Source organism: Sander lucioperca, chromosome 19, assembly GCF_008315115.2.
Source record: "Sander lucioperca isolate FBNREF2018 chromosome 19, SLUC_FBN_1.2, whole genome shotgun sequence".
NCBI classification, from domain to species: Eukaryota; Metazoa; Chordata; class Actinopteri; order Perciformes; family Percidae; genus Sander; species Sander lucioperca.
Genome location: NC_050191.1, coordinates 10,848,119 through 10,872,668, shown reverse-complemented (window position 1 = coordinate 10,872,668; position 24,550 = coordinate 10,848,119). Strand labels below are relative to the sequence as shown.

Below are 24,550 nucleotides of genomic sequence, written 5' to 3'. Positions count from 1 at the left end.
TTCCTCTGCTGCTGCTGCTGGATGAGTCAGCCACTCGGGTCCCCCTGCTCTAATGCTGAAGTCTGGGCCTATTATAAGGGCTTTTCCTGAGAGCCTATCTGCATTGTAGATGCGATCAGCAAGGCAGAAAGGGAGAAACAGACAGACAGAACAGCCGGAGAAGAGGAGAGGAAAGAGAAAGAGAAGTTGTGATTTTCAGTGGAGACTTCACACCCACTCTGTTTGCTTTTCCTCTCTAATTGTGTGATGCTTCTCTCTCTCTTTGCTGTCTTTGACTAAATTGCAACTACTCTGGCTGGCGTCCCCCCCCCCCAAACTGCTTCCTGCTTTTCCCTCTTCTCCATTCCCCAACTTTAATGTCCTTATCCTCCTCCTCTACCACCTCCCCTTCCTCTTCTTTTCAATGCACTGAGTTCCTCTCAAATGTCACCGTGGCACGAGTGGGTGGCAGGCAGCGCCATCTGAACGAGCCCCGTCTATGGTTTTGCTGCAGTGTGAAGAATCGGGCTAAAGGAAGAAGAATCAAGCGAGTGAATGAGCGAGGGAGGGAGAGTTGTTGTGCGTTGGCGGTTTGACAGCGGACACCTGACGTGGCCTGAGATGTGTCGCTAGCAGCTGTCCTTATTTTGACTTTTATGATAGAGACTGTTGGTTTATTTCATTCTTTGAAATAGGGGATTGAATGGGCACAGCTTATGCCGCAGCACACAAACACACACACATACACAAAAACACATCCAGGTGCACACACACACACACACACACACACACACACACACACACTCATGCACAAGTGCAAAGACGTATAGATGCATGCATATAGGCAAACAAGTATGCACCTACATGTACACAAACCTGAGCCTCATACATGCACACAAACATGCTCACACCCACCACTTATTACACACACACACACACACACTCATCCAGAGCTGGTGTGCTATGACTCAGAGGGGAGCAGCTGGAGTGAAGGCTCCAGTGGCGGTGGTGAGCTGTCACCATCTGGAGGAGTACATGTCTCCCTCTTTCTCAGCCAGCGGCATAAATCACCTCCCAACAACTGCGTGCCAGTGGATCAACATGTTTCTCTTCTGTATGTCCTCTGGTTTTTACTCATGCGTATGTACAGTATGTACGGATACAACATCAAACGTGGCGCTTTCCCTGGCTATAACCCACTGCAGTCACCTTCATTGTTTCCTTTCAGTTCAGCCCTCGGATCAGAACAGCTTTGATCAAGCTTTGACGGGCCGTCTCATCCAATAACATACACTATTTGTCCTCAGGCTGACAGCTGCACCTGTGCTGTGGACGCCATCGAGGCACACGAGATTGGGGGGACGGTAGAAATATTCGAAAAAGAAGCTGTGGTGCATTGGACTTGTCAAACTTTTCATTCAAGACTGGGAGGATGTGTCAGTTCATGTCTTTTGTGTTTGGACATAGAAGAGATGAAGTCTGCAAAAAGGGTTTGAGGGATGTTTGTTTGTACTGATAAGTCTGATATTTTCTTGTCACGAAGGCCTTTCATCAAACACCAGTGATATGAAGCAGGGTTGAGTCCAGCAAGAGAACACAAACACAGGCATAAAACCTACAAATACATTTTTTTTAAGGGCCCTGAAAACATTTTTTCAGTCAGCTTCTTGCTGAAACAAAAATAATTTCTGCTAAATTTAGACCAGTTTTAGTCATCTCAAATGAGAGATTTGTTTTTAAGTTTTTCACTGTGCTGTTCCGTGTTCTAATCAGAAACATTTAAATCGATATGTGATGACAGTTTTGGGGTTGGTTGTTTTAGTTGTCAGTCAAAATTCAATAGATTATACCTACTGATTTTTTTTTTTCTGAACTTTAAACATTTATTGTTGCTTATTTAGTCATGAAATTGTTATGTTATAGAAAAATGCTTCTGATTTGTTTTCAAGGGCTTTAACATTACAAACCATTTTCCCCAAATGTGTAATTGATGGAGTGGGAAACCGGCATTTAAGTAAAAACTAAAAACTAACTTGTAAAATGTAATTTAACCTCACATAAATTGCAAGCTGTGGTATATATCCTGCCTCTACCTCAGTAGATTTATCCTCATATGATTGTTGAACTTTGTTGCAAAACAGAAAGAAGCCTTTGCTCTTTAAGTCTGAAGGACTGAGACCAAAGCCTGACATTTACCACTGATGTCTTAGATACTTTCATTTTCACTTCCCCTGTATCTTCGCCAGAAAAAAACACAGTGTGACACATAAAAAAAACCTAAAATTAGCCCAAAAGCTTCATCACCAAGGGTGGATTTTAACCTTTTAAGGGCTTCAAAATGGTCTGTTACTCTGAATTAAGTGCAGAGTTTAATGCTGTTTCAGCTTTTCTTTTCCTGCCAAGGACAAAACTGTGGGGAATTCTGCCATCAAAATGGCTATCACTGCAAAATATATCGACTTTATCCTTCAAACTGGATCCCTGGTTGAACAGTACTTAGTAATAGTTGCAAATCTGTGTGTTTGCTTTTTTTGGCAGGGTCAACACAGGTAGAGCACTCAGTAACTCTGCAGGCCACACTTAGCTGGTGTCCTTTGGGAAACTAACACACATGACGGCTCCCTGTGGTCAACCCCTATAAACACATGAGAGGGAAGGAACACAGACAAACCATGAAAAAGATATACATTGGCAAAACGGCCTTAAAAGTCCCCCGAAATGGCGGCAAACATCCAAAAAAGAGGTAAGACAGTAACTCTCAGACGCCATCTTTTCATCCGTCCTCGTTTTTATCTGTTTGTCCGTTCATCCACCCACGAGGTGTCGCCCAGTGGTGCTAAAGCAGCCTCATCCCGCCTCTCCAAGCCCAGAAGTCATGTTGCCTCGTCATTTCATCTCACCGGAATGAAAGCACTTATTATGGCTGACTCAGCTCCTGTTCACAGAGGAGGTCACTAATGGGGATTTTTCATCCCTGGAGCTACTTCACGTAAACTCATCATCTATCAAACAACAAACACCTGTATTCCCCTGCTAATGTCTGCCAATCAAAGAGAAGCAGGAGGTGGGGGCTGCTGGGTAATGCAGCACTGAATGCCTTTCAGTCAGTTCAGACATTCATTGAATCCCTCCGTAGGCAGGTATTGTTTAACTTACTCACTTGGTTGTAGATGCAGCAGCTTTCCACGTCAAATCATGGCAAGCACCTGAAAAAAAAAAATGATTCCAGATCTAGAGTAAAATTTTAATTTCTAATTGACATATCATTTTGCCTTTTATAGTGCTGTATTTAGTGGTGAGTGGAGCTTTATTTGTACAAACATTTCTTGCTGCAGAGCTGTGCTGAAGGAAGAAATGCTCCTTTGGTTGAGTAAAAAAAAACTTAAATGAAAGAAAGTATCACAGTATTTCAGAAGCACAAAATAGCTAACTAACAACCCTAATATGGACTGTGGTCAAATTAAATTAATTTTAAATGCCCTTTAGTGTATTTTCTATATTGTATTACTATTATTAATATTATTTTTTCACCTCTAGTTGTCATACTGTCACAAACCCTCTTAGGGAGGAGAGTGGTGCCTTTATATTAAAGCCTGTGAAACTAATGCTGAAGCCATTGTTCATATTCCTTCTAACAGTCACTTTAGCCAAGATATGTTAGTTGCCTAAACTTAGTCATCCCTTAATAATAGAGTATCAAATCATAAATGGCTCATGTGTAGTTTTCCGAACACAAAGAACAAAACAAATAGTATAATTTGTTGTTTAGATATAATTACTTAAAGCCAAAAAGTATTCTCCGCTTACTGAAATTAAAATCAGCTCATGAGATTCCTGCCTCTAGAGCAGTTCCATCTCGGAGAAATGTATCTTTCTGTAGCACATATCTGCTGCATCTCTACCATATGAATGAGTTAATGAATATTTTGTATTTGATCATCAAGGTGCCCAGCCCACATGGGCTTACATCACCTAGAGAGGCAAGAGAAAACAAGAAACGCAAGCCAATGCATGGCACTCTATACACTACATATGTAACAAACCCCTAACATACCATTGGGAATTGTGTGTTTGGTGTTATGTCTGTGAATCAATTCATATCAGTAATACCTTTGTGTTGTTTGTGTGACTGTCCACAATATATAATCCAGTTAAAGTGGTTTGCAAGACAAAGCATTTGACTAAAGTTTAGACAGAATTACAGAGAAATGGCTAGACAGTTGATATTTATTCTTACCAACTGTAGCTCTTATCATGCATATTAATGAGCTGGAAACTGCACAATACCTCCACTTAGTGACCTGAAAACATTGAAAGGAACCTGTCCCTGATATTTGTTTCAGTCTTCCTCAGCCCCCACATTGTGTATCTATGATCTTGTTAAAAGAGAGGCAAAGAGAGGAAGTGAAAAGAGCAACGTGACCACATCTCCATCCACTCTCTGCAATCTGTTATCCGGCTGCAGATAGAGTCATTTCCCTCCTTCCTCCATCTGTCCGTCAATACAGGGTCCATTAAGCCCAGCCGTGCACACTCAGATCCATCACGGCAACAGACATTTCCTCTTTTCCCACTCACACTTGCCCTTTTATTAGATTGAAACCCAGGTAATGCACATACTCTGAAAATAGTCATCATTGTGCTGTCTGGCTGAATTACATATGGGGGGTATTGCTGTTCCGTAAATCTGAGCCTTCACATTCTATTCATGTGATGTATTAGAGTTCATTGGCTCATATTTCATCACAGATTACACCCTCTCTTTTTTTTCTCGGTGGGACCAATCTCTCTGATGATTGGGTTTCTGTGATGTGCTGCAGAGCTTTAATGCTGAAAAAGAGATCTAATGCTCAAATTACTCAAAAAGCTTGGTGTCCTTGCTTACCCCCGCCTGGATTCCTAATTAGAGATCTGTGTTTTGGTCCCATGTTTTCTTCATACAAAGCACTTTCTCACTGAACTTTTCTGCTTTTATCACCCTCTCATGATGTTCTCATCAACGCTGCATGGCTGCTCAGGGGTGCATTAAAAAGATATGTAGACCCCTATAAGTCCATTTAGATAAGCAAATACCCAAGTTGCAAGCTTGTTTCCTGCACCATATGCCCTGAACACAACCATCTGCTGTGTGTGTGTCTGCAGCTCATTGCTGGAGCAAAAGGAGGATTTACGGAAGAGGCTTTCCTACACGACACACAAGCTGGAGCTGCTGCAGAGTGAGTTCGACTCCACGCGGCAGTACCTGGAGACGGAGCTGCGGCGAGCACAGGAGGAGCTGGACAAGTTTACTGATAAACTACGCAGGTAGGCGCATACATACTGTACAACATAGTGGTGGAAGAAGTGCTGAGATCCACAAGACATACAAAATACCTACGTACAAACCTGTGTACAGCAGGGAAAACATGAACAGACAGACACATGAATACTGTATATACTAACTGCATCCAAAACAATCCTATCCAAAAAGGCCCACAGTTAAAAGTTTAAATTGATCCAGTGAGATGAGACATTCAAGCTATAAATCCTTTGTTTTTCACTCCATTTATATGCTATGAAGTGCTGCGCTGAACTTTCAAAACTCAGTATTTACCCATGGGTATCTAAAGTTAGCCAGTCTTGCGTTTTGGTCCACTGAACAGCAGCTTTAAAATTGAGGAGACATGTAATATACTGTAGAGGTTTTAGGAGGAGGCCCTTATAGCCTAAATATAAAGGACAGTATGCAATACTTTTCTTGCTGCTAATGAAGTATGAGAATCTCAAAAATCAAGCACAGACCAGCTATTTTTTTTCTGTCATCTAAAGAGAAACATGCAATACAAAGAGACCAAGTGACACATTCTGTCTCTATTTTTCTTAGAATTAGTACCAAATTGTGAAATTCAATCTAGGAAACTTCCCTGTAGATTATAAGGAAAAAAAGACCAGTAACATAAAACAGTATCAAAGTAATTGCTATCCTAGCCAAGTATCATTACTCTTTAGTGTATGAATACCAAATAAGTATTTCTTCATATAAATGTTGGATCTTATGAATGAAACAAATGTTGTCTTGTCAGCATTTGGTACAAGTTCAGGAGTGTGTAGTGTGAATTACTTATTGTCGCTGCCTGGTGAAAACCTTGTATGTCCAAAACTGTTGCTTTTCAGGAAATGAAAAATGGCTAATTTGAAAACATATTGAGCTATTTTCTTTCGACGAAGTCAGATGAAATTTCCTCGTCACCTTTTAAATATTTGTAAAACCCACAGACACACATAAAGTGTGACCAATAGCATTGATGTACGGAAAAAATTTAAATGACAATAAATAATAATATACGAAAGATACGAGGTTTCTGCCCGACAGTGACGTTATGGAGAATCGTTATGAAGAATCTAAATAATTATGGACCAAGAACAGAACCTTGTGGTGTGCCATAAAAGTCCCCCTCCAATAAAAACGTGTTTCGCAAATTGCTGCTGTTTGACCATCACTGTACAGAGTTATATATGATTAAGATATGTTTGTGAAAACATCATATCAGACACAAATTATTATTCAAAGTATTTTTATAGAGATTTTATAGAGACCATTGATGCAGATATGTTGTGTTCTGTGTAGTCTCAGACAAACAGCCCAGATTAAGATAATCCAACCCATGACAGTGCAGTTTACAGGTCAATGGTATCACGTTTCAAGTTTTAGAGAGATCAGCTCATTGTGCAGTGCTGTTTATTATCTGGGTAATTTGTGAAACTGTATTATTTGATATTATTTTGTTTACCTCCTGGACAACAACATATATTTTTCTTTATCTTGTGACCCCTTAAAAAAGTTAACATACATTTAATTGTGAGCACTGGAATCAAAGAGTCTGTACTGTTTCACTTGAGGGATTTTTGTTTTTAGAAACATGAAGAAGTGCATGTATCTCGAATGTTGCAATAAAAACTAAGTTGGTGAGAAAAGTAAACAAAATGTTGTGTAACAGATTTTTTAAAATAATTTTGTAACCCCTAAAATTTATTTTGGGACCCCCAGGTTGGGATCCACTGGGCATTGGCAGTGAGTGATTCACACTATTATGTTGCCTTAAGCCTACTACACACCTTCATTTTGGTCGATTTGACATGTATAATCGGTGGGGCAGGCACTGCAGGCAGTCAGACTCAAATGACCCATCTGATTGGTAGAGTGCTAACCCGGAAACGGGGAGGGGAATGAAAGACTAGAGTCTCTTAAAATCGGACGAACATCTTTTAAACTGACCTTTGTCGATCTGAAATGAAGACAGATTCACCAACTGCACGGCCTATTTCTCGCTTAAAATGTTTTCAGAAACACGTTTCGGTGAGCTATTTTAGTACAATATGAGATCATATTCTGAACAAGCCGCCATAACAGTCTGTCTTTGAATTTCCAGAGAAACCAGACCCACATGACGCGTTCGTCCAATCAGCTGACGGTTTTCATTTTTGGGTGACAATACAGATTAGCGCCGCCTGCTGTTATGGAGACGTATTACGTCTCGTCGCTTTGGTGTGTTTCGAGGCACTTTTTTGACCAACTCGGGTAGACTGATCAGTCCAACTGCCTTTTCTGCCGAGGGTCGGCCGTCTGGTCTGTGTGTCTGGGCCTTTATACAGTATGTCTCTGCCTTCTGGATCACAAATAACAGAATAAAACATTTACTTAATCATCAAATCAGAAGAGGTAGGTCAGTGAGATGTGAAAACAACTACAAACTGAAACCGTGGCATGCGATTTAGCCCTGACTTGTGTATTGCTAAGCCTGCCGATATTCTTATGTTCAGTTTGGAGAGGTCTCTGACTGCTGCTCAACAGTGTATACTGTATGTGTACGTACAAACTATTATCTGCAAGTGTACAATGTCAATGTTAATGTGTCGTTTAGAATACAAAGCAGCTACTCAGCACTGCAGAGGATCAACCAAGATCTGGAAGAAAAGATCCACAGAAATGTAAGTGTGTATGCATGTGTGTGTGTGTGTGTGTGTGTGTGTGTGTGTGTGTGTGTGTGTGTGTGTGTGTGTGTGTGTGTGCGTGCGTGTGTGCGTGCGTGCGTGTGTGTGTGTGTTTGTGTGTGGTGTATCCAGTCATATGAATTCCCAATGCTTACACTTAAGTAACTGCAGACACAGAAGAAAGAGAAGCATAAAGTAAGTCATGAGGTTCAGACATGGTGCAGAACACTTGGAGAGCCAATTTGAATATGAATATGCCCTTCTGTTGGTACCACTGACGTTAATTATGGCCTATTACAATTGGCTGTCCTCCTTCCAATGGCAGAGTGATAGCAAACCCATTGTTCCTCAGTGCGCCGCACCTCACTTCATTTGTCAGACATTGCTTTTGCCGGTGGAAAGATACAATTAACTAAGCCTGCTGGAGAACACTGTATGACAATCAGGTGTCTCTTAGCTGTTGAATAGACGGATGAAAAGCTCAGCGAATGGGTTTGTTACAGCACAAGATAATAATCACCACAGCCCTCGTCATGATTACGACGCTACAGCAGTGAAGTACCAGGTCAATAAGGAGCTGAGGGTCATCCGGGTTTTTGTGAGAAGAAAATATGTCTCTTTTTTTTTTTAAATAAACAGCAACAGCTTTTTTTTTATTCTCGTGAAGCATTCCCATCAGCTGGTATTCATTCATCTAACGTATTTCCTCCTCAAGGGTGAAAGAGGAGCTGAGTAAGTCTCTCTGTAATCATAAAGCTTGTTTACTCTAGAGGTACCACAAACCCATCTGACCTGTGGCTCTGCACAACTATAGAGAATGTAATTACAAGACAGATTAACACAGTTATATAGTTTGAGTGTGCTTCTACTCGCACAGCTACACTGTTCAACAGCCGAAAAGCCTGAAGAGTGAAGACATAATGTTTGGCCACAAGGCCACATTTAATTCATCATAGCTGTCATATAATACTAACCTCAAACACTGGCAGGAAATCAGCTTAAAAGGCAGTAAGCAATACAACTTCAGCAGTGCTTCACAGAGAAAAACCTGGACTATGTTTCCATCAGCCAACAAGAAAAGAACATTTTTTTCTGTGGACTGCTCAGTGTACCGACGTCATGGTTTCTTGGTTACCCATAGGAACCAAAAAAATCCAGCTACAGTATCTCTTGCTGCCACTTAAACACTCTCAATGTGTGGTAGTTGCTTAGTGTTTCTTTAGTGTATCCATTCTGTGTTTATATTTAGAGCCAGAATCTAATACATAATCTTATACAGAGAAAAAAAAAGCAGTTTATATTATACATTTATCAGGGTACCAACTTTTGAAAGCTGCTTTTTAAAAGCTTCATATACATGCGATTTTGGAGGTTAATTTGGTTAAATTGTGTATTATTTAAATGTTTTGGTTTTGTGTTTAATTGAGTTAATCTTAAGTCAGTGAATCCTGTTTCATTTGGAGGAAAAAGTACCCTATAGAGATATTTTGCTGATTTAAATCCAGCTCTGTGTCATGTTTGTGTGGGCAGTGTGTTTAGATGAACAGTGTGGGGATTCCCTCCGTGGTACCAGTGCACGGAGCTTGGATTGGACGACGTCTGTTGAGATCGCGTTTAGTGTCATCCGGGGGGTCCTGGCAGACCTCAGCTGCACTGGCGCCATGGAGGGAAGCAAAACAACGTTCATCTAAACACACTGCCCACAGAAACATGACACAGAGCTGGATTTAAATCAGCAAAATATCCTTTTAAGTGACAAAATGTTAATAATAAACCTTGACAAAAGACAATTCAAACATCAAATCCATTCAGTTTTACGGATCCGAAATATGGAAGACTACCACCAACATACTCAGAATACAGACAAACTACAAACATCCATCAACCGCTGCCACGACGCCTCCTGGGAATCTACTGGCCAGACACCATCACCAACACCAACCTGTGGGCGTGCACCAAGCAATAACCCATAGAAATTTGAAACTGTGAAGCTGGATAGGGCACACACTAAAAAAAAAAAATCAATCAATCCATCGCCATGCAGGCATTAACATGGAACCCACAAGGCGAGAGGAAGACCTTGAACCACCTGGAGAAGAAGCACAGAACAAGAGATTAAGGCTGAGGGGCTGTCATGGCAGCAACTGAATCGAAAGACACAAGACCAGAGAGGATAGAGAGCTTTCGTCTATGGTTTATGTTCCTCAGAGAACACAAAGGCCTAAGTAAGTAAGTGGACATAGACAGGTCATGGCATACAGTATGTGCTCAGTGTTGTGAATTACCGTAATGGATTTGATTGATTAGGAATCTCTAAAAAGTGAATGAGTGTTGTGTGTAGACAGAAAACTTTGCAAATCAATATGAAAATCCAAGTCTTCTTTCCAGTAATTTCTATAAACCGCTCTCTTGTTGTCAGTCTCAGCACCACGACGATGAGAAGCGAGCCCTGAGCAGAGAGATCATCGTTCTCAACAACCACCTGATGGAGGCAAAACTCACCATCGATAAGCTACGAGAAGACAATGTAAGAGCCTTGTTATATTATCATCTTTAGAGAACAAAATAAAGCAAAGTAGCTCCACCTTTGTTAACCTGCCTTAAACAAAACTGTTTAATTTTGTCCTTACAATTAATTTTCCTCGTTATAACAAGATACTTTCAAGATACTTGTTTTTGTCATTCTTGGCTAAGGTTGTCATAGAACAACTCATGAAACACGAGATTTGAGAGACACTTTTATACTTAATAACCTTCATAATTCTGCACAAAAAAAGGTGACGTTTTGCAGCTGATTTTCATTTTTCAAAGCAAAGCAGGCAGAGTAAGTTTCCGGTGGTTGGAATAATCAGTGGGGATGATGCAAATACACGCCAACACTAGTGAATACCCATCCCTAATGTTATTTATTGTCTTCTCATTGTGTCTCCATAGGACGTGTACAGGAAGGACTGTAACCTGGCTGCTCAGCTTCTCCAGTGCAACAAATCTCTTTACAGGGCGCAGCTCTCGGAGGTGAGACCTACACTGACTGTTACATGGCATTCAGTCTTGTAATCAAGCTCAAATGTTAATTTTGTTGTGTTGAATTTAGTGCACATTTTCTAAATAGACAGGTTTTTTTCCTTGTTCCGTCAATTTGGTCACATCAAATCCCTAGAAGTTTAACAGAGTGTAACAGAAGAGTACATTTACATTTTTACTTTACAAGCAACCAGGGGTAACCTTCTTGCCCTGAAATTCAATTTGCACTGAATCTTTCAATACAACGGTAGCCAGGTAAATAGCTGTGATTTGTGAAGGAAGAGAAGATGTGAGTGAGGTGTCTTGAGCAGCATTAAGATGAATTTTCAGCTCATGACATAAAGACGGGCAAGAAAATGTGCTGTATCGACTATAACTGAAGGTCATCCTGCCCTTTTGTGAGGCAGAAGAGATAAGAGACAAGACATGGTGGAGCGGTGACTGCTGTAGGTCACTGCACCAAGGCCGGAGAGTAGAGAAGTGAAGCTGTTTTCTGGCAAAATAACCTTCAACTGAGAGAAGTGAAAGAGGTTTGAAAAAGTTGGTAGCTAATTTAACACCGCTTAACATGCTACCTGAGAAAAGATACAGTCTAGACATATTATTATTTACTTTATGAAAAGTTATGCCTTGAAAGTTACGATTTATATGGTCATGGGTGAATGGAAAATGATATGTTATATGTGCCATTCGAGTGTGGTTACGCGAAAAATAAAAAGCGAAAATGTTTTTGCTCATTTATATTTACCTACAGTATTCTATTGAAATTATTACAACATTATATTTCATGTAGATTAATGTAAATACTATTATTATAGTAATAATTCTGTCCCAAATTCAACAGTCACTTACTTATTAAGGTTTAAAGCTTTGCTTTTCATTAAATATATCTTTTCCTCTTTTACATTTCTCCATTTATTGTATGTCAAGCGAGATAAATATTATTTAAAATGTACAAATTGCCAACATAAACCAGTGATGGAAAGTAATCACTTGTAAGTACATTTACTCAAGTACTATACTTACAAATGATTTAAAGGTATTTGTATTTGTATTTTATGCAACTTTATGCTTCTACTCCACTACATTTCTGAGGGAAACCATGTTCTATTTACTATACTACCAGCTGCAACATTAATACTTACATATTAATGCATCAATAATTAAAAAACAAATATATAATATATGTTGTTTTGAAATGGGCCATTCTGCATTATGAGTACTTTAACTTTTAGTACTTTTTAACTTAATGTTGATTCTAATACTACTACTAATACTACTTGTACTTTTACTTATATTTCTGTTATTTTAAATGCAGGACATTCACTTGTAACAGAGTATTTCTCCACTGTTGTATTGCTATTTTTACTAAACTAAATATCTGAGCACTTCCATCACCTTTGCTTTTCCTCTTATTTAATCCTTTTGGAAGTGAACTGAAATTACATGCAGGCTTTGATATGAAAAGTAACAGTTTAAAAAATATAATGTTTGCACCGATCCGTGAGACAGTAGTCTAAAATAAACCAGGATTCGCAAGTCTTTCTCTGCCTGTCACTCAATATGCAGCTCAGTCTGAGTATAATTATACTGCACCGGGGTTTAGTAATCATGTAATTGTTTTTACAATGATTAAGCATGAAGAACAACAGAAACTACTTCAAGGCAAATTGTGCACAAATGTCAGGGACAGCTAACTGTTCAAGGAGCTAAAACAGCAAAAATGTAAATTTAGAGCACACTGCAGCCTCATCATGCTATCCTGCTGTTGCCTGTGAAAATAGTTGCATGTGTGTTTTAACACCAGGCCAGCTTGGCGCCACTTTCTGCTGCATCAGCCCTGGGCTTTGTGCCTCGCCCATTTGACAAGGGTGGCTTCAAAGCTGGCAAATCAAAAGAATGCCTCTCCACGTTTTTTCCCATATGGCTGAATGGAAATATCAATGCACGGCATTTGATTGCATAAGGCTCATAAAATATTCCCCTACACACAAACACAGACACACACTTGCTGTACACAGTATAGCGTTTTTTTATAGAGTGAAAAACTGTTATGCAGGCTCACTGCCAAACATAATGGGGGTCAGAGGCTATACATGCACTCTGTGTATGTCCATATCTCCTGTGGGTGGGAGCTAATCGAAAGCATATTGATGAATAGTGCTGCAGCATTTTGAGGAGTGCAGTAGCTTTTCAGCGCCTACTGAAGTGCTTCAGTCATTTGTTTTGCTACAAAACAAACAACCAGATAGTACCAGGGTATAAAATGATTGGGCTTGGATTTCTATACGCTACATAAAAGCTAATCGTGATCCTGTTCAAAAGAAGCCCAAATGAAAAATGTGTGAACGGTAATTAAGTGACATTTAGTCAGTTGTAATAAAAACTGTTATGATTAAATGTCTTTTCATGTTAGTCTTCACACTATCTAAAAAGTTTAGCTCGCCTCTCATTGCCAATTAGGAACAACTGACTAGATTCCTGTTGATGATGTGCTGCAGTTGGTTTAATGCTTGTTGCTATGGAGAGGCATAGATAGTGGACAAAGGCTTTTTTTTTTTTAGAAATGTTCAGAAGATAGTGTCTTTCTTTTCCAAGAAAGATGACTTAGTTTGCCTTTATTTTCACATATATTTACTTCCCTTTGTTAGGCTCTTGTCACTGAAAAGGACACAATGACAATTATTCTAGTAAAGTTATGGAGCTCCATATAAAGTCAGATAAATGCAGATGTGTTTGTTGTGGTGACATACATACTACTGTACTACGTGACATACTGACACACATACTGCAGCACAGGAACAGAAACTAAAATACATTTTATTAAGAAATTACACTGTAGTATGAGATACATATATTTCTACCAATATACATTTATTGAGTATTTATGCAATACAGAGTTTTCATGTTAAGGCCCCTTCAATGTGCGATTTGGATCGATCCAAAAAGGTTGTCCTCGATTGCACTGTGAGACACGTCCACCGACCAAAGAAAACCTGCGGCAAAATACTGACAGTTTCAGAAATTTAGGACCAATTTCTCACAATTTGACTACGACCCATGTCTACAAACCATCCAAAACGAATAAACGGCCCACACGATATTTTGTAAGCACTGTTTGTGAAGAAAGTTTCAAAAAGAAACACTCACAAACCAAAAGGATGGAGGCAAAACAAAAAGAATGTTTTTTCTTTGCTGCAGCTTTTACTAAGCAATACGAAAAATACAAAAGCAACTTACAGAACAAGAAATGGAACAACAACCAAAGCATGCACGAGACGTGCATACTGTCAAGAAAAAAATTAGATAGGAGCTAAGTAAATAGGAATATCAATATACAGTGTTTTAGTTTTCTGTTAGTCTTAGATATAAAGTTCTAAAATAAATCCATCAACTAGAAACAAATTAAAGTTGGGCCACTTGCATATGTAAATGTGATATTTATCACCCAGTAAAATAAGTAAATTAATAAGATCCAGCAAGTAAGTAATGAAAAAGATGCTTGTGGGAGTCTGGCAAAGAAGAAAAGCTTGTAGAGCTGCATTTTCAAAACATAAGAGCATGACGTCAGCTGATGATGTGTCTCTGCTTTCATATACTATTCTATTTACATTGTAGAGCTACGATTCACCACACATTCACTGCACAATCTGGCAAATTGATATTGTACAGAGATTGCGACCAAGACCACATCCAACAGTCCAAGGAGTTTTTTGTAGTGCAATAGAGTGTACACTGTTCAAAAAGTGTTTAACACTAAATAGAATAAGGTGCTTAGAATATTCTATGAGAATTTCAAAGCCTTTAAATGTTGTAGTTTGCAAAGCCATCCTCAAACAATCATCATCAGTGCAAGTAATGAGCTCATGCTACATTACAGCTCCATCTGTTGGAGCAGTGACACTTGTATTACATGTATCTTCCTGCCCTTCTTTTTTCTCTGACACTTCTAGCTGCCTGCTGATTTTCAGGAGCGACTGACCATGCACATGGAGGAGGGTCCTCTCTGTCACACCTACTCCGACTCTGTCCCGGCCTCTCTCATTGGCAAAGTGCTTGAAAAGCCAGACGAGGCCTGCAGCAGCAGCCAGGCTTCCCGCTCCCCCAGCCCCCAAACTCAGGACCATGCTTTTATCTTGGAGAGCTTGGGACCGGGAGAGCGGCTGGGGCTGCGCGCAGCCTACAAATCTGACCTGTACAGTAGCGACACGGCCCTGTACTGCCCTGAAGACCGGCACCGCGAGCGGAGGCCTAGCATGGACCTCCACGGTCAGAGGAAGCTGCTATATGGGCCCCAAAACTCCACCGACAGCAACCCAGAGGAGGGCTCGGTGGGGTTGAGGGCTGGCTTCTCCCAGGAGCACTTTGCTAAGTTCCCTGCCACACTGGGTGCAGGCTCCAGCTCCTACTCCAGCTTCAGCGGAGGGGGCTCTGAAGACAAAGGCAACGGCCCGCCCAGCAGTGCAGCATCCTCCCCGCACCACCATTCCCTCTACATGGAATGGAGAGATGCAGGGGACTATGAGAGAAAGAGTGACTCATCCTGGGAGAGAGACAGTCCACGAGGCTTTGCCAACGCTCATCCCTTCCAGCAGACGGAGTTGAGCCACCACCAGAACGGCAGCTCGCCTGTCTACAGCCGCACCATGTCCTCCTGTTTCAGCGAGCCCTATGAGCCGCTCCCTCCCTCTTCATCCCCAAGTGTTGCCTACGGAGACAGTCGTCGAGGCAGCACATTAGCCCCCGAGGAAGAGGAGCTGATTGGCCGATGGAGACAACTTAGTGTGGAGGACTTAAGTGCCCACACCTACCGCAGCCCAGGCCGGGCTTCACCTTACAGTTTCTCAGAGCAGCACTTCTCCGTCCGGCCTTCCAAGATCCGACTTGGCCCGCTCTACAGCAGCTTCCAGGAGGGCGCTGATTATTACCATCACGGAGCAGGTGTCATGGACCCTGCCATGGACCCAGTGTGGGTAGGCACCAGCCCCAGCCCCGAATGCAGTCCAGGGCTGCGGCAGGCGCATAGCCAAGCCCACCTTTACCGGGCCGAGGACAGCCAGGGGTCGGAGCACAGCCTCTACCACTCAGGGAGCTCCAAAGAAAGGGAGGGTAACATGGCAGCTGGCGGCCAGAGCACAGATTATGTAGACCCCAGTCCTAACAGCTCCACCGAGTCTCTGAACCAGAGGTCCTTGGAGATGGCTGCAGAACTGCAGCACTACCAAGTGGAAATGCACAACCTGCCTGCACAGCAGGCGAGCCAGTCACCACCACCCGTCCCACCCCCTCCTCCTCCGTACAACCAAAAATTTGGCTCCCTGGGACTTTCCAGGAAAGACAGTCTGACCAAGGCCCAACTTTATGGAACACTTCTGAACTGAAGGGCTTTTCCATCCAGGTTTATTCTTTGATAGGACACTAGAGGCAAGGCCCTGGTATGTCTAGCTACACCCTTCTGTTGGGACGATCATTTTAATAGAAAATGGTTTAAATAGCAGCCAGGGGCCAAATAATTCAGTATCATGAACATGGAACTATTGCTGATTATTTAAAAGCTTTGATCGTATGGCACTGGATGGCAACAGTTTACACTACAATTGCCCTGAACAAGTAAGTCACGTTGTAAGAGTTGGATGTGGGGCAATGGGAGGAGAGGAGCTCAAGCGGCTCATAACATTTCTAAGAATGTGTATGTATTTAAATTACAAATGTATAATTATATACTTGTAACTAAAGTTTGAGTCATATATTTTGAATCTAGTTGTCAGCAAGAAATACATCCAAAACAATCAGACAAAATGCAAATCTTCTAAAAACTTGTATATAAATTAAAAACCAATCCTATATTCGAAAACTCAGAGAGGTATTTTAATTGAGAATTGACGCCTGTATAAACTGCACATAGATTCAGTCATTATTTTTAATGGACTGAAACAGTGTTGGCCTTGTGAGGATTTAAATGTGAACATTGGAAGACAACAAAATCAATTCATTACTTAAATGAGAAATGTTTTTCTTCCGTTGATTGAATTTGACAGTATCGGTGGGTATGTTATAATTGTTATTGATGGAACGTTTTGAGATCTGTCTTAGCAGTCAGTATTTATTCTATTTTTGCTCTTCTATATCCCATGGAGAGGTTTTCCTGCCCCCATTCTACCTCAGTTTTGGATGCCCACACCCCATCAAGCCACTGTAACCCTGTTTTTTTGACGACAATGCATGTTTATATATTTGGGTTGTTTTGTTCAGCTAATAAAGCACAAGTTATACATACATGCTCCCAAGACTTCCTTTATTGTTTAAATGTAGCCGGATTTGAAATGCACTTTTAAGTACAGTCGCATATGATCGTGTGCTATTTTAAGATAATTACATGTCTGCTGATTCAAGTCGAGTGATTGAACCGAACCCTTCATCACTCAAACTCACATTGCTGCAGCCATGTGGTGCGCGTCTGCTGAGTCACTACCAAGCCCTGCTTTATCACTGTTGTGCATTTAAAAATAGGTTTGTAGAGATGGATTTTGGCCAAGATCAGCAAACTCAAAACAGAAAGGAAGTTTATTTTTGTGTTCTAAAGAATCATCAAGAAATTACTACTTACGCTGTGAGTTTTTGTGATATAAAACACACTAAATAACAGCTCATCCCCAACACGTGGCAGTAATTGCTCTTCTGTTGTATGATACAACAGATATGATGAAGTGTCATGCTTATATTACATATGCAGTGGGGAAAATAACAACTACACCTTACAATGTAAAGCTATATATATACTAGAATAAATTCCACTTTTGTGAAGTTTCATAAATTGTGCCAGAAACCTGATGATCCAACTCTTTTTAGGTCAATATATTGCAATAGCTCAAAAACAATTAGCTAATTAATCAATTAGTGTCTCAGTCTCTCAGATTTAAGACTTTTCTCTGTTGTAAAGTGAATATCTTTGGATGTTAATTGGACAAAACAAGACATTTTGATTTCTTTAGGAAATTATGATTGTGATTTTTTGTATTTTCTGACATCCATAGACCAAACAATGACAATAATCCGCAGATTAATCGATAACTGTTAGCTGCGGGCCTAAATTTAGCCCACTCCCTATATTCAGCATTCTTAGCAAACTGTTGTTGTTTTATCATCATATACTGTATGGGGCAGTGATTTCAGAAATGGACTTGTATTTATTCTTATGCATCTGAATTTTACATTTATTTATTGCTATACCTTCTTCCAGTCCTTCCTGCGAAGGTGAGAGACAGTAATCCATACACAGGAGGGAGCTACAGCGCAGCAGCATCTCACTGATCTGCATTGTCAACCTTATTGTTAAATCTCCTCCAGACACAGCAGAAGTTATTTACACTTCAAACACATCACAGAGGGAAAGTAGATTAACAGCTGCCCACCTCTTCTTTTTTTACACTGCAAAATACAAGCTAAAGTATGCACAAATTTAGCATTCAAGTAGAATAGCTAAAATATGCTTAAGATATGCTTTTCTGAGGAATTGTACAGCACAAGCAATAATGTGACCTCACAATGGAGGAGGTGATAACTCAGCTTGGCTTTGATGGATGCAAAGAGGGAGATGAGTTTGATGTTGATGTGTGTGCAAATCACTGGCATAAAGGAAGACAAGGAAGAGAGCAAGGTGCTATCTAGATTTTTCATTCATAAACAAGACTGACCACGTTTGCTGGATACAACTAATTATTTAGTCTGTTTGCACTGAAATGTTTCTGAATTTCCTTCACTGTTTTAAATTACTTTACCTTCCTGAGTGTCTTTCAGTGAAGCCAAAAAGTCCTAACTTTATGTGGATGTTCTACATGCACTTAAGTAACCAGGTTATGGCTTTCTGCAGTAATCTGATTTTCTGATAGAAACCCTTTTACCAAACGGGTAATAGGATTAAAGAAACATGATTTCCCCAGCTACATTTCTTCAGGAGAACACAGATTTCTTTGCCATGTATACGGGTAACCAGGTTATTTTTATTGGCTTTTTACACATAGACATGTACATTATGAAGACTTCAGACAGGGGAAGTTATTGCGGAGCACGTAGATGAAAGGAGAAATCATTTCAAACAGCGATGCATCTTCGTTTAAACCATAACTTTTACATTTTTGAATGTAAAACTTAAACATTCCCTGGTTAACGGACTGCAAAATACACACTCGGTACTCAAATTTACAAACTTCATTGGCACAATATATCATTCAATTATTGATTGTAGCCCCAAAATGGCAATCAGTCTTTTCACAAGCCATCTCCTGCACAGCAATGTCTGTGGGGCTGCTAGAGATTAAGTAGTTTGTCCGAGAAGTACCGTCCACAGTACGAGACTCTGCTCAGTTAGCGAGTCCGACCATCCTCCTGCTTATGTCCCACAGTTTCTTGGCTGCCTGGTCATCTGTAGCTTTTGCCATCAGCTCTTCCTCCTCACAATTAGCAAAACACTTCCCCGACACTCCCTCCACCTCAGGGGAGCAGGCCAGATAGAGAGGAGTCTGGGCCCCCTCCAATGGACTCTTGAAAAAGAGTAGTGAAGCGAGGTAGAACAGTGGCTTTGCCAGGAGAGGGATTTGAACATGCCTGCCCAGTCTGGTCCTCACGATGCCCGGGGTGAGAGCGTTGATTGTGACGCCTGTGCCCTCCAGCTGACGAGCCAGTTCGAGTGTAAACAGTAGGTTGGCCAACTTGCTCTGACTGTAGCAGAAGGCCTTATCGTAATTATTTTCACTATTCAGGTCGTCAAAATTGATGTGGCCGTACTTGTAAAGCTTCGAGGAAACAATGACGATGCGACTGGGAGCCGAAGTCTTCAGGAGGTCCAGCAGGAGGTGAGTGAGGAGGAAGTGACCCAGGTGATTCACACCGAGCTGCATCTCAAAACCATCCTCTGTCTTAGTGTAGGGACACTGGTAGAGTCCTGCATTGTTGATGAGCACGTCAATCCTGGATTCCTCCTAAATGGTTAAAGAAAATTAAAGCATTTAAGACTCCACAATTCAGACTTAAAAACTTACATCAAAGACTAAAATACCTTTACATTGATTCAGATGTTTCCTTGTTAAATCCAAAGCTACTTTTAGTAATATACTGTATATAAATATAAGTAGTAGTGATCCCTGTAATTAGCCACCTGTAGCAGATGATGTATTCTACATTTGTCTTACAAGTGATGCTAGTGCTGTTTTGAACATTTACATGCTTACCTAACAGAGCTTTGCAATTTAACTGGCTGCCTTTGTTAAAGCACTAATTCATTACTTTATTAAAATAATAACACAGGCATGGATAAATAAATAAATAATGGATATATAAAGAGTCTCATTTGGAAGCAGAAGCAGTTAAAATTATTTTCTAGGTGTGTGTGTGTGTGTGTGTGTGTGTGTGTGTGTGTGTGTGTGTGTGTGTGTGTTTAAGCCAAAAGGACAAATATTATATATAGGTTTTCGAGTGGAATAATTTCCTGCTTTTCTTTGTCTTACAAAATAGTAAAATTGAATAGTTTAGGGGTTTAGACTGTTGTTTGGACAAAACAAGATATTTGAAGATGTTACATTGGGCTTTTTGAAATTGTGATAGCCACTATGTTACTATTTTCTGGTGTTTAATACACCACAAATTGATTCATTGTTAGTTGCAACCCTAGTTAAGTTAAGAAAATTTAACAAAAACAAAATCAAACAAATCTAACTTGTACTGAATGATGCCTCCAAATGATGTTGGCGCAGCTTAAGTGACAGAGTTACGTTACATCTTACGAAAAAAATAGATAATACTATTCTGCCAAGGGAGCAACCTTTTAGCTATGCTGTCGGACTCTCTCATCCTTATAAATTATAAGGATGCGAATAGTCTGATCACCTATTTGATTATAAGTTATAATCAAATAGGTGATCAAACTAATGTTTGTGTGTTAAGGGGCAATACTGAAGTTCAGCACCACGGACAGTCCCCTTGCAGCTAAAGTAGCCTACATGAAATGCTTTCCATTGTATTGGACATGACAATAGCTAGAATGAACTAGACATCAGTCATTTAAAAGCCTAAACTGGTCGGTATCTAGTAAACAAACTGTCTCCCTGTCAGCTGGAGAAACGGTGGCTAACTTCCCAACCCCATCACTTACCTTTTTAATTTCCTCACAAAATTGTCGAACTGATCTAAGAGAAGCGAGGTCCAGGTGTTTGATTACCACCTCCCCCTGCTCTGGTCCCGCTTGTTTCTTGATGTCCTTAGCTGCCTCCTCGGCGCTCCGCTGGTCCCGGCAGGCCATGATGACCCGGGCATGGAGCTTCAGCAGCTCCCCGGCCAGGGCCTTCCCTATCCCGCAGTTAGCCCCGGTCACGATGACAGTCTTTCCTCGCATAGTGTCGGCCGGATACCGGAGCAACTTCATAGCTTTCTGCCGGGGGAACAAACGACGCATGAGGAGCAGTACCCCACCGCCGACAACAGCGGCTACTACCACCGCAGCGGACATGAGAGCGGGGTTCGGTGACAGACCGGCAGGGACAAGATCTCTCGGTGGCACGGTCACCCCGGAAGTACTTCATATGCTAATTTGTCAAATGTGTCAATTATATATCGTGGGTATATAATATTTCTATGTTTGCATAACTAACACATGCCTTTAATTAAACAAGCGGAGTGAAAGCAAACAGTTTAAGGTCTACGGTCGCAAAGCAGAAATGTAGCTGATGTATTAAGATTCTAGACTAAGCTACCGAGATTCCACTTCCGGGATATTTTCGTAACCGAACTACACGTTATTGTAAATATTGCGTTACACCTGTTTTAAAAACGTTCAGCTAATCGAATATAGGCTACAAGGGATAGGCTGTCGGAGTTATAGGCAGCTTACTTTTTTAAACGGAGCTTGTAGTGAATACTAGTTCGATTACTTTTTATAGCCAGTCTACCCATATCTGCCCTTTGTAAATTATGTAGCCTACACTGAACACTAGATGGCGATATATGAACACAAAATTAGGGCAACAAGGTGGTCTAATTGGCTATTTTGCTCTGAACAAGTGCCTTGTAGGCCATCTTCTGTGGCACAGATAGTGTAGTGGAAATTATGCAGAATATGATTTGTAATTTGTAGTAGCCTAAGCAAACTCTCAAAAGTTCAGGTAATTTAGAGAAGTAGGCCTATCTATCTATCTATCTATCTATCTATCTATCTATCTATCTATCTATCTATCTATTGCTGGTGTTTCCTTGTATTTTTTCCGACTTCACCCATTTGTGGTGAAGGAAAAAAAGCTCATTGTAGCCTATTTTTACGGTGGCCGACTACGGTGGCCGACAGGGGCAAACGCCCTGCAACTTAAGAAAACACACGCAAATAGACAAAACACAAGCAAATTAAGAAAACAACTTTATTAATTTGACAACACATGTGCAGCATTCAGCAAACGCGCTGCAAATACCACAACACTACCAAATACATAAACGCTCTGCAAATATGAAACGATGCAAAAAGAAAAGCACGCAAACCCCGAAAAAAGAAGCGATGCAAAAAGAAAAACAACTTCATTAATTTGACAACACATGCGCAGCATTCAGCTCTCGTTTGGTGGGTGTGTCTCGGCTCAGGTCCCAGCTGATACTCAATCAGCAGAGACGTCTGTAAACTCGTGGTGATAAAACATTTAAAACTGCATCAGCGTTTAACGTTGACGTTTGTTTAAGCCACATGAGAGGGTTTAATTTCGAGGTCCGAAAGTGTAGGCCTCCTCAAGTGTAATATTGTCATTATACAACAACGGTTACCAACAAAATAAGTGATCAATCTGTTTTCATATTGTGGAGCAATTCGCTCTTGAAATACAAAAAACAGACAGGATTCATAGTCCCTCCCTGTTAGTAAACCAGCCAATTAACCGTGGGATTTATCAAACTGAATAAATCCCGCCCGCACATATAAACACAAAACTGCTTTGCTAACTCCAACATGTTGTAAGTAAGACATCTGCTGAAAAAGTTATTGTATTCATTAGCATGATTGCCGTACTGTTTAGTTCACAAACATCCAAAACACCAAAGTACAAACACATAGCGGACCAGACGCGAGCTTTTATTTTGAAAAGCCGAAGCTCAGGGACAGCACCAGCCGGGAGGGCATGAGACGGGAGCATAGACTGTATATTAATAATATATTATGTTATTAATAATAATAATAATAATAATAATAATAATAATAATAATATGAATTTAATATCGGTTAATAACGGTCGAAAATCCAGCTGTTCCACTCCCTCTAGAGGCCTGGAGAACTTCCGTTGTGTAATCTGGATGCAGCGTTTTTTTGTTGCATTTGTTTTTGGGGTTTGTGTGCTTTTCTTTTTGCATCGTTTCATATTTGCAGCGCGTTTATCTATTTGGTTGTGTTGTGTGTATTTGCAGCGCGTTTGCTGAATGCTGCGCATGTGTTGTCAAATTAATAAAGTTGTTTTCTTAATTTGCTTGTGTTTTGTCTATTTGCGTGTGTTTTCTTAAGTTGCAGGGCGTTTGCCCCTGTCGGCCACCGTACTATTTAGCCTACTGACATTTGAGTGCCCTTTGGCTGAACACAAGCCTGTTATGGTTTTGTACATTTTCTGTTTTTTTGTGTAATTATTCTGTATATTTCTGTTCCCTGTTGTGTCGCTGTATCTTGTGTCAAGTCTCTGTGTTTAGTTTATTTCATGTTTCCTGTCTGTTGTTCCTGTTTCCTGTTTTATTTTGATAGTCTGTTTTCTGTCTTGTCTTGTCTAGCTTTACTTTGTGTTTTCCCGCCGGTGTGATTGTCTGATGTGCTCCACCTGTTCCCCAGCCCTGGTGTCACCTGTCTTGCGTTTACTCGTTACCCTGTGTATTTAGTCTTTGTGTTCCCCTTGTCCTGTGTCAGATCATTGTATGTGTATGTTAGTGTTTGTGTCTGTGCGCTGCGTCCCTGTGTCCCTGTGTGAGTTTTTCTGAGCTATTTTGTTCCTGTGGTTTTTCCTGCCTCTGTGCTGTGATTAAAAAATTCCTGAACTCAAGCCATGTCCTGCCTGCCTGCCTGCTCTCTGCCTTTGGGTCCTCAACTTCCAAGAACCTAACAAAGCCAAGACATTCAAAGTGGTTATATAGCCTACACTTGATATAGCCTATTGGTTGCTGAATGATAACATCAGCAAATGTGCTCATATACGTGTATCAATGCAGTGGATATCATTCATGCCACACTGAAATACTGGTATTGTTTTTTTTGTTTTTATTTCAAGTAATTCACTCAGTTAATAAGCTATTCACTTTTCTCTGAATCCTTCTTAGCTTAAAGACCCCTGGTCAGATGAAGTGGAAACTAGGACTAGAACTGGGGAAGTGGCTGGAAATAAATGTCCCCTTCAGCCCATATATTGTTTAGTTTAGTTTATTAGTTTACCATGTCTGGACAGTCCCCTTTAATTAACTGTACAGTAAAAGGAGCAGCTTTAGTCTCTACGGCTAATTTCCACCTGTAGTCACCGGCCCGTTGTCAATAGGCATCATAAAATACAATGTTTAAAGAATTAAAATAAATTACATT

At 40.6% G+C, this 24,550-nt stretch overlaps 2 protein-coding genes across 2 annotated transcripts in view; one reads left to right on the top strand and one right to left on the bottom strand.

Annotated features, from left to right (window-relative positions):
* Window positions 1-17,250, top strand: part of si:dkey-174m14.3 (uncharacterized protein LOC563117 homolog) — a 28,162-nt gene extending 10,912 nt beyond the window's left edge. The window contains exons 3-7 of the mRNA XM_031322041.2: window positions 5,122-5,283; window positions 7,881-7,947; window positions 10,370-10,477; window positions 10,885-10,965; window positions 14,928-17,250. Of these exons, the coding sequence (XP_031177901.2) occupies window positions 5,122-5,283; window positions 7,881-7,947; window positions 10,370-10,477; window positions 10,885-10,965; window positions 14,928-16,355 (1,846 nt within the window). The 3' untranslated portion in view covers window positions 16,356-17,250. The remainder of the gene's footprint in view (window positions 1-5,121; window positions 5,284-7,880; window positions 7,948-10,369; window positions 10,478-10,884; window positions 10,966-14,927) is intronic.
* Window positions 17,251-18,954: 1,704 nt separating this feature from the next.
* Window positions 18,955-21,711, bottom strand: rdh14b (retinol dehydrogenase 14b). The gene is made up of 2 exons (XM_031322042.2): window positions 21,122-21,711; window positions 18,955-19,952 (listed from the first exon to the last, which is right to left on the bottom strand). Exons 1-2 carry the CDS (start codon window positions 21,473-21,475, stop codon window positions 19,335-19,337), a joined length of 972 nt encoding a protein of 323 aa, XP_031177902.1. The 5' UTR covers window positions 21,476-21,711; the 3' UTR covers window positions 18,955-19,334.
* Window positions 21,712-24,550: the final 2,839 nt, after the last annotated feature.